The sequence below is a fragment of the Aptenodytes forsteri genome, unplaced genomic scaffold, assembly GCF_000699145.1.
Source record: "Aptenodytes forsteri isolate BGI_AS27 unplaced genomic scaffold, ASM69914v1 Scaffold26, whole genome shotgun sequence".
In the NCBI taxonomy this organism is placed as follows: domain Eukaryota; kingdom Metazoa; phylum Chordata; class Aves; order Sphenisciformes; family Spheniscidae; genus Aptenodytes; species Aptenodytes forsteri.
The window spans coordinates 4,778,452-4,788,959 of NW_008794125.1; the positions used below are offsets into that span (position 1 = coordinate 4,778,452).

General features: G+C 36.5%; 1 protein-coding gene across 9 annotated transcripts in view; it reads left to right on the forward strand.

Moving 5' to 3' along the window:
- Window positions 1-10,508, forward strand: part of RBFOX1 (RNA binding protein, fox-1 homolog 1) — a 285,633-nt gene that overhangs the window by 228,368 nt on the left and 46,757 nt on the right. For all 9 annotated transcript variants that reach the window (XM_009277998.2, XM_019471785.1, XM_009277981.2 and 6 more), the window contains one exon: window positions 5,071-5,203. In XM_009277998.2, the coding sequence (XP_009276273.1) occupies window positions 5,071-5,203 (133 nt within the window). The remainder of the gene's footprint in view (window positions 1-5,070; window positions 5,204-10,508) is intronic.

The following is a 10,508-nucleotide window of genomic DNA, read 5'->3' on the forward strand; positions in this document are numbered from 1 at the left end:
TTTTGCTGTTGTAGTCTCATTCATATTTGAATAGCTGAATGAATAACTATAGAACTGATGGGGCTATTAGATGAGAATGTAAATTGTTTCTTTGGCTTGATATTTGATTATATATAGTCCTTAGAAAAGTCTTTATTTTTTTCTTAACCTCATATTATCACCTCATATCATCAACGTGTAGTTGGAGAAATCTGCCTTTATCACAGATCAGAAGAATTCAGTCATCAAATTACTTTGATAAATTTAAGGTAGTTTTGCTTAGAAGTGGACTCAGAGGCTTCCCTGCTGAGAGTCAAACACATTTTCAACCCCATTATAATAGTGTTTTCACTGACTGAGTTTCAGCAGTTTGGCACTGAGGCACTAAGGAAGGTTGACCTACAAACTGTAAGTCATTAAAATCTTTACCCCTCCTGGCTAGTATATTCATTACCTTTGGGGCTAGTTAATAGTACTTAATGCTTCCTGATGGGAGAGCCCTTTTCATAAAATTGTTTTTATGAAGACCATTCTTCAGTTGTGTTCTAATGGTGCCACTTCTGCTGGTTATTTTGGGGTGAGGATATTAAAAAGTTGGTAGCAAAATAAATTCTGTGGTTATTATGTATTCCTAACCATCTGATTTCTCAGCTGGGCTCAAGTAGCATAATTTTTTTTGCTGAACTCAAATCTAGGGTGACGTGGTCTTGTTGATTATTTTACCTCTAATCTTAATCTTTAATATTACTACCTGGAAATAGAAGGCGTGTTTTCAGATACTCTGATTTTCAGACTGACCCAAATAAATTTTTTGGGATGGATATAATTCTGTTTTATATAAACTCTGCTGTTAGACCTCACTTGATCGTAAGACCTTGCGATGTCACTCTGAGTTCCGTATTTCTCAGGTTTCGTTTCCATCATGTCTTACCGTCTTCCTGACAGAACTCCAAATCATTGCTCTACCTTCTACTAATTGCTTCTACAAGCTTTTTTAGAGTTTTGCTTTCCTCTAGACATTTTATGCTTCATGATTTTATTAAGGAGACAATGCAAGGCAAGCATAGCAAAACAATTAAATTACTTCAGGCTTTTCATTCTAACACATCCTTTGTGTTGCAGATCCTTTGAAAATGGTAGAAATCACTGTCTTGTCTTAGTATCTCCCGTGAATGCTGAGCCTCCATTATGTGTTCTGGATTTGGTAAACACTTATGGACTAAATGATTCTTCCTGCTATCTCTGCCTTCTAGCTTTTTCTCCTCTTTCATAAGAGAAAGCTTTCTTTCTCATAAAAACTTAATAACTTTTTTAAAAAATATTTTCTGTTCTTTTTTACTCATTCATTGATGGGGCACTCTGCTTTTCCAGTAACATTTCTTTAAAGAGAACCATTCACTGTCAAAGATTTAAGGCTCTTTGTAGAGAACCATTCACTGTCAAAGATTTAAGGTCAGTGGCCCTTGTAATTCTTTCCAAGGTGTGACCACCATGAAGATTAAAGAGTACTTAGGATAAATGCTCAATTATTGCAAAATTTATTTTTTAAAATGTCTGTGAAAGCTGGATTGAGTGATACAATTCAAAGGAAAAAAATGCTCACAAAACACTTTAGGAGTTCATGCTTTCACAGAGGTTTATCCTCAGTGTCTCCCATAGAACTGCATAATTCCAGTTAGTTTTCATCAGACCTATATTTACTAATTTCTTCTGAAAATCAAGAGATAGGTCCATTCTTCACACACATGTATAAGGTCTGTGGCTGTATGTCTAGGACCCTGAGTGTTTCACTGGAAGAAGACTACTTAAGTGCTTTAAGTATTTCCAAATGTAGATGTTAATTACAAAGAATCAATCGCTGAAACAGACTTTAGAGCAGGAGTTTCCAGACCATGTATTGCAAGCCCACAACACTGTTAGATACCTTACATTGCTTGAGCTTAGACTTTTTTGAATTGGTTTGGTTTTCTTTGCCACTGCTTCTGATTTTCTTGTGAAAGTGTGTTTTCTATCAATATGTAGAGAACTACAGACGCACATGTAAGTGAAGAAGTTGTCCAAACTGCTCAAAGGTTGTCAGACTTCATTAATTTTTTGTCAATGGCTTTTAGGTCAGAGAAATTTCTCTTAATCTTGGTAGTTTAAGAGTGTCCCTAAAGAATACAATTTTTTAAAGCTAGCTACAGAATACCAACCTTCAGGTTTATCATTGAAGATACCCACCATTTCAGATGTCAGTTTTTCCTGGCCAGACTCTCAAGTCCATTTTTCCCCATTTGCTATAGCAAACTCTTCTCAGCACGGTTTTCTTGGGTTTTTTCCTTTTTATTTATTTATTTGCATGATTTAAAAAAAAGGCACAAATTAACTCTTAAATTATTGGAGAAACCTACTTCTAGAAATGACCATCTATTAGGTGGAAAAGAGTCATTTTTTCTAATGCAGGCAGACTGCAGCTAAACGTTACTCTGATAACAAAGGTAGTCGTACTGGATTAGATTAGTTCTCCATCTAGTCCAATACCCTGTGTCTGGAAAGGAGCAAAAGCTGCATTGTAAAGGTTGTAAGACTGGAGCTAGTGTGTAGGTATATAGTTCTCTGAACATTGTCAGCTTTGTACAATTTGGAGTGTTTTTGTAAACCAGAGGTGATGTCTTTATACTGTTTCTCTGCAGGGAAACTGTTCATCCTTTTCAATCATACAAACTTTTAAACTTTTAACATCCATAACATCCAGTGGCAGAAAGTTCCATGGTGGCTTCGTTAGAGGTTGTGTGAAGAGCCACCATTTCCCGTATTTTCTCCATTATTCATGATTGTGGAGCTTTGTTATAGCTCCCACAGTCACCACTTCTCTGTGCTGAAGAGTACTAGTCCAATTCATTGTTTCTCTTACAGAAGTAACAGACATGATAATAGTTATGATAAGTGGCAGTTTAAAATGTATGTTGTGCGCATCACCTAATATAAGCCAAGACAGGAAGTCTCCAGCATGTGGCATTCACAAATACGTTCTCTAAGGGACAGAAGTGAACGATGACGCCATGATGTCCAACCCTCATGTTTTTCTCATGTATTGCTAACTTCCATCTATGAAATTTTATTAGAGCATCGCACCTTTTATTTATCTGTTAGTATAGGGAGACAGTCCACTCTATCAGAGGAACTACGGCACAACCTGTAGACCTTTTTACTATAATGTTTGCTTATATCTTCTGTCCGCTGAAAATTATCTTTTACTTTTTCATATGTACATTGTACTAATTTGTATGCAAGACTCTTTACTTGGAAAGGAATAGGACAAAAGTTATATGGTCTGAGCAGTAGGTGATGATTCTAGCACTGCTCTATTTATACTGTTCAATATTCAATGTTGTTGCATATGCAAAATTACTTGCAGCTTCTGAATTTCCAAGTATATGATATATATGTTCATTTTTCCCCCAAAAAAATGCTTTCCACAACTCTATTTCTTTAATCCTTCTTAAATACAGTTGATTGCAAAGTTATCAACAGTATATTGAGTTCTGTAACTGTAATCATTCTGATTTTGACACATTCTCTTTACAGAAAGAGGAATAAAAATACAGTATTTGCACTTTTTAAAAAACTGTTTTAATTTAATTGTATTCTCATAAGGTTGTTTTATGTTGTATCACAGACATGTAAATCCTTGCAGAGTTACTGTATAACCTTTTTGTCGGTGAGAAGGACTTAGCAAAGCCCAAAAGCCACAGTAGTACGGCAATAATGGAGAAGTCACCATAATTACAGTATTTTCCTTCATGCGTTCAGCCAGTGACGTCTGCAAGTTGTGAATTTTTCGTTTTCCTTTTCAAATTCAAGGCGTCTTTTAAAACTTAATGCTAAAACAGATCAAAGACAAATGTGGATTGAAATAAATTCATATTTCAGACTTGAAAAACTTAGTTTTATACATAATTACTTCCATTTGCTTGCTTTTTATTAGGGCTTTACTAAGGAATATTTATTTCTTTTATCTTTTTATTTACATACGGAAAAAAATTCAACGCAGTGAAGCACAACTGAAGTAACCTGAGTGCCAACAGAGCTGGATTTGATTTTCTCTCTCTCATTGATGAATTAATTCCAAAAATACCTGTTTTAACATTGGCCAGCAATATATGTACAAAGGAGAAATGAAGGAATGAAGTATTGGTTAAAAAACTGGCAGAGAAAGTAAAGTGGAAAGTTTCTTTTTTATTTTTCAATTAAAAAGTTTACGAAGAGAGAAGTTTTACAGAAAAAAACCTCTTAGTAGTACTGTATTACTGTTCAATTTCTGATTAAAGTATTTTAAGTCTCGCATGGAATGGTAATTAAAGTTTACACTTAGTTGCAATGACAATATAAAAATGTCTGAATTAATTTCTTTTTTATATGTCTAAATTGTTTCTATTGGGTCTGAATATTATCTGAATTCGTATAGATATTTCCAAACTGTGCAATTCTTGGCTTTGAAGAAATAACGGATACTGTTATGAACAAAGTACACCCCCAAAATCTGAGAAAGCTCTTGCTCTGTCTGTCTTTCCCTTGGTACATAATTAAGACCCAGTTAATAATCAACTTTTGAACAAAAGTAAAGCTCTGTTAGATTGGTAAAATCACTGGATAATTTAGATCACTGGAGGTCACCTGGTCCAGCGTCTCATCCCCACTCAAACCAGGGCTGACTTTTGAAGACAGGTCCGACAATATGATGGAAATGTCTCTGCCATTACGAATTTGAGCCTGAACTGGGTGACTTGGACCTCAAGAGTCTCCTGTTAGTAGTGTTGGCTAAAACAGTCAACATTATTTTTAATAGCGTCTTCTAAGAGAATCAGAGCCACCTATTATACTGCCATCTAAATTCCCAGTTTGCCGTCTCCTGCTTGCATACAAAGATTTTGTGTAAAAAGATGAGGCCTCCGGTTAACAGAGTAGTAATTTACCTATTTGGCAACTGCCTCATCCAGTTACAGGCAAGCTTTAATATAAGCACAAACACGCTGCTACATTACCTGTGTTTTAAAACACTAGATTGATCTGAATATTTTACATTCATTCCTCTTTTTTCCTTCACAGTGCCAGGATTTCCCTACCCTGCCGCAACTGCAGCTGCTGCTTACAGAGGTGCACACCTAAGAGGCCGAGGTCGCACGGTGTATAACACGTTTCGTGCAGCAGCACCCCCCCCTCCAATTCCAGCCTACGGCGGGTAAGGAGATCAGCCTCTTTTACCTACTAGCATGAATCTCCAAAGGCTACAAACTATTTGCGACTGTGGTGCATGCTGATCGTGTCTCACCGCGGAAACCAACGCAGCGTGCAACCAATCCCAGCGCTGGAAGTGGTGCACCTTGCACGGAGTATTGAAAAATGACTGTAATTTGTACTGCCATGGTTGGTGGCCTTAAGCATTTCAGATGTCACATATTGTTATGTAAATGTTCTTAGAAACTGAATGCTTTGGAACAGAGAAATTGTTTCAGCTAAAGATATATTTTTGATGATTGCAAACATCTGGTTATTAAGGAGGTTGGATCAAGTTAACTTCTTTTTCTTCAAATAATCCACTGAAAGTTGTCTCTGGACCTGAAGGCTTAGTGGTGTATTTTATTTTTTTTAATTGCAGTTTGTTTAGTTTATCTAGTTGATATCTTTACCATGATAGAAATTTGGGGTGCTTCTCTCAGGCCTATGTGTTTTTCAGTACGTTTGCTTAAATAATACCTTAAGATTTCACTGTCAGTGACCTGCATTACTAAAACCAAGTAGAAAACTAAGGAACAAAGGAGAAATTCATAGTAATAATTTCCAGAATCTTAATAATGTTCTGTTAATTCAGAAGATATATATAAATTTTTTGAGGTATATTTTTGAGGGAAAGAAGGAAGAAACAAATTCTCCTTGTAGCTCTGTAAATGCTAACACAGAAAGGTTTTGTATGCTGCATATAATATTTAAAAGTCCTAACACTGTCAAAAGATTTTTAGCTATTAAGAAGTTGGGAAGTTTGGAAAATCAGAAAACTTGGCAGATCCCAGGCCAGAATAGTATTTTGTCATAAAAATTTGTGGTAGATATGCCACCACCTCTCTGTAGAGCAATCAGTTCTTTCTCAGAAGGGCTCAGGAAGGGTTTGCAAAGTTTTGGATGAAGGTGATCTCTGCCTCCGCCCTCACTAAAGTCCTGTTCCACAGCTCATCTGCTCTCACTGTGGATATCTCCTTGTAAGGGAACTTGCAGCACAAGATTTTGCTATGATCCTGTCCTCCTACTTCGTTACGGTAGAAGATGGGTGCCCTTCACTACTTCCCTCAGTTTCTCATGAAGCCTTTGTTCTATTAAGCCAAAAGGTGTGTCTTTTTCTAGACAGGTTTGCAAATCTAGTCAGTCAGCCATTGAACTAAATTTTCAGGGATATTTAGGACAGGCGCTTTGATCATTCCTTCACATTGGGCAGTTATCACCTCAGAGAAATAAGATGTTCTAAAAATGAATATAAAAATGATGCCACAGAACCAGGTTATTTTGTAAAAGTGTGTTCTATTTTATTTAAGTGTTTTGTGTAGTTTAATAAGCAAACTAATATTAATTTAATAAGCAAAACAATATTACCACTACTGGAGAAAGACACCGTGATTTTTGAAGATTGTCTGAGTTACCTTTGGACAAGGATGGTCTCCCACCAAAGTTATCCTACTGCTGCCCAGACTCTTTAGAGTTAGTCCAGGTATTTGTACATGGCAATGATGGTAACGAGTTTAGAATGCCCTGCAAGAGCCAATTTCAATATGAATGTCTCAGCTACGAAATGGATACTGCATATAAAGAAAGTGGACTCTTTCTATCTCTACTTAGTTTAAAAAGAAATTAATAAATTTGAACACCGTGTACAATATGTAGTGAGATAACAACACGGGTTGTTACCAGTTTCATGATGTCACAAACGTAATATCTTAGTTTAATAGAAAGTCGTAAAATAATATAAGAAAATATATACCAGCTATGTGTGATACAGTTTTTGAATCGGACAACACTTTTTTTGTTCGTATATGCAAAATGGGTAACTACGTTCAGACCAGTAAGTAACTTAAATTTGCTTTAATTTAAGGGGCCACATGTGGGTGCTCTGTGTGTGTGTGTTATAAATTTTTATAGTTTAGTTAGTACAGCGACTCAGCAGGACGAATTAAATTTCCAAGTGTAATACATATATATTCTCATGTAATTGTACTGCTTACTTTCAGCATCTTTAGGTAGTAAGTTAGATGTATAAGCGTTTTGAACTCCTGTTGTAAGTTAATACGGAAGTTTTGCACTGCAGTCAGGTTCAGCAGTGTTTCAGAACTGGATTCCAAGAGGTCAGCTCAACACTCTTACGTTCTTCTGCAGGATGGTTTGACAGCAGTGCTTTGGAAGTTTTGCACTGCAGTCAGGTTCGGCAGTGTTTCAGAACTGGATTCCAAGAGGTCAGCTCAACACTCTTACGTTCTTCTGCAGGATGGTTTGACAGTTAGGTTGGACAGATCTCACCTACTACTTTCATGACCTGTCTTTGAAGCTGACTTCAGAGGCAGCCATGCATTACATCAGTAAGAAGTCACATTTTCTCATTGTTCTGATGACTTCCAGCTGTCTGAGATGAACCCTTAGTAATCTAGGGCTCACCTTGCCAGTCAGTATGTTTTCTAACACAATTTGACTCTGCAAAAGTTTTCAATTAGTAAGCTTTGTCTTAATTTAGATAGGTCTTAGTTCAGATATTAGTCAGGTTTAATTTTCTCCATCCACCTATGCTTTATAATAAGGCACTGCTTTTTGATGCACAAAATAAATTTCCCACTTTTGTAACTCATGGATCAGTGCAGAAATACATACATACCTCCGTTGCACTTATCCACAGTTGGATTAATAAAGCTTTATTCTGAAATAATTTCTTCGGTCTAGTGTATTAGATCTTATGCTAGTAACTTCACTGATACAATAGTACAATTTGGAATTTCTTTGCAGTGCTTTGTTCTGTGCTCGCCCATTATGTACCCTGACCTATCAAAGAAGCAAAAAGGAATTTTCATTAGAGAAAATCCTTAATCAATGAGAATAAATTATAAGAATGTGGTTTTCAGTCACAATGGGAGTAGGAGTCAATGAAAATTACAGAGATAATAAAGAGATCACAGAGAATGAATCAACTTACAGAGGAAACAAACAACTCGGAATATCATTTGTTGATAAGAAAAATGGAAAAAGCCTTGAATGCTATGTTGCAATTCATTTAGTAGCAATTTCTTATTTTTCACTCAAGGAAGGAGCCCAGACTTAGAGCCAAGCAAACAGTTTCATACTAAAGTATTTTCAATAAGAAAAATGGAAAAAGCCTTGAATGCTATGTTGCAATTCATTTAGTAGCAATTTCTTATTTTTCACTCAAGGAAGGAGCCCAGACTTAGAGCCAAGCAAACAGTTTCATACTAAAGTATTTTCAATATTAAAATATTTTCAATCATTAAAAAAAAAAAAAAGACATTTATTTTGTATAATGACAGCAATAACTTTAATTATAAATTTACATTAAACTCCAGCAATGTTTAGTTAGAAAAAATATTACTTTTTAAAAAAGAGCCCACATGTAAGTGTAAAATATAAAGCTGAAGTTTGAAATTACCTTTTTCATTTTCTTTTATTTCCTTAACCTTAGAAAGCTTATAACTGAAATAAAATATAATACTTGATCTGAAATAATCTTCTTCACACTTGTTTATATTACAGAGTTTTGGAACTGAAACTCAATCATTTTGCTTTAAATTTGGAAATCGACTGTAAAGCTAAGAACATGTATTTCTTAGACTAGTCTGACATGCTGCTTACTAGTGTTTATCTCAGCAGCACTGTCTTAGGATTCCGTGCTCTGTCACAAAGCCCTTCTTTCTATTCAGTCTCCCTTGAATCTGTGGTTGTTCTTGTTCACTGGTGTCCTGTTCGAGACGGACTGTGACCTTTTCTTAGAAACCATTTATCAACAAAGTTAAGAAATGGCAACACGTCCCAGGCTGTAAGGAAATCTAGGTGATCTTGTGGTCATTGGGCAAAACAAGTTAGTGTGATTCATATGGAAAGCTCTCTTCCACTGTGCCTCACAGTTACTGGGAACAGCAAATATGGCACACTTTGCTAGGTCTGAGGAAAATTGTTGAATATAGCCATATTTAAGGCCACTGTTTTCTTATAAATCAAAGAACAGCACACATGCTTTAAAATGTGTCATTTAAAAATTAAATCAGTGTTCATGAGATATGTAGCACTACATAAATAATGAATGGATCCTTTTCTTGTGAGTGAGGCATTTCACCAATCCTTGAGATAGTATCTTGTTTATTAGCTCATGGAAAATACTTCATTTTTAGCATCTGTGGCATCATTTCGAATGCCTTGAAATACTACAATGTGTGGCTTACTCATAACTTCATATGTATAATTCATTTATGTACCATAAAAACCTACTGAAACTGAAATGAAGGCAGTAAAGCTTCATTTGTGTGAGAAAACTGAACACTGAAATGTAAAGAGTTTGTAGATCTCTATTGCATGGAGAGCTTAGCTTCAACACTATGCTGCAGGAGGAAGAGAAGCAAGAGATGGTCGTGTTGTGTATGGTGTGAGAGGTGCACGGAGATCCAAGCCTGTCAGTATGGGAGGATGTAGCTGTGGAACTATGAGCTATTGCCTGCTTATCCCAGGGGGCTCTCCGGGAACTTCACAGCAAGATTGGTAACTTGGTTGAGGAGCAAAGCAGTTACTATTTTAAACTGACTAAATTCCTTTCATACCTTCTTTCTTGGGACAGCTTCCATGTGGGAGGATTTGAGCGTACTGCTTCTTTGACCTTTCTTGCAGGCTTCTCTCTGGGTACTAGATAGTGTTTTGTACAAAATAATTTTTAAATGATAAAAAAGAAAAAGACGACAGTGTAAAAAACGTCGTCTTGGTTTGACCTGTGTCTTTCTAGGATTATCTGTTTTATTGACAAAGTGCCTACTAATGGTGTAAGAAATGTCCTAATAAAGCAGAAGCTACTAGTAAAGGTACTCTTATGACAGATTTTGGGTGCAGTTGGCAGTACTTACATTGCCAAAAGAAAGGAGAAAGAAGCAGGTTTTGTTCTCTTTGGCAAACTACCGAAAGCAGGTGTCGTGGTTTAATCTCAGTCGGCAACTAAGCACCACGCAGCCGCTCGCTCACTCCCCCCCGGTGGGATGGGGGAGAGAATCAGAAGAGTAAAAGTGAGAAAACTCGCGGGTTGAGATAAAGACAGTTTAATAGCGAAAGCAAAAGCTGCACACACAAGCAAAGCGAAACAAGGCATTCATTCACTACTTCCCATCGGCAGGCAGGTGTTCAGCCATCCCCAGGAAAGCAGGGCTCCATCACGTGTAACGGTGACTTGGGAAGACAAACGCCATCACTCCAAACGTCCCCCCCTTCCTTCTTCTTCCCCCAGCTTTATATACTGAGCATGA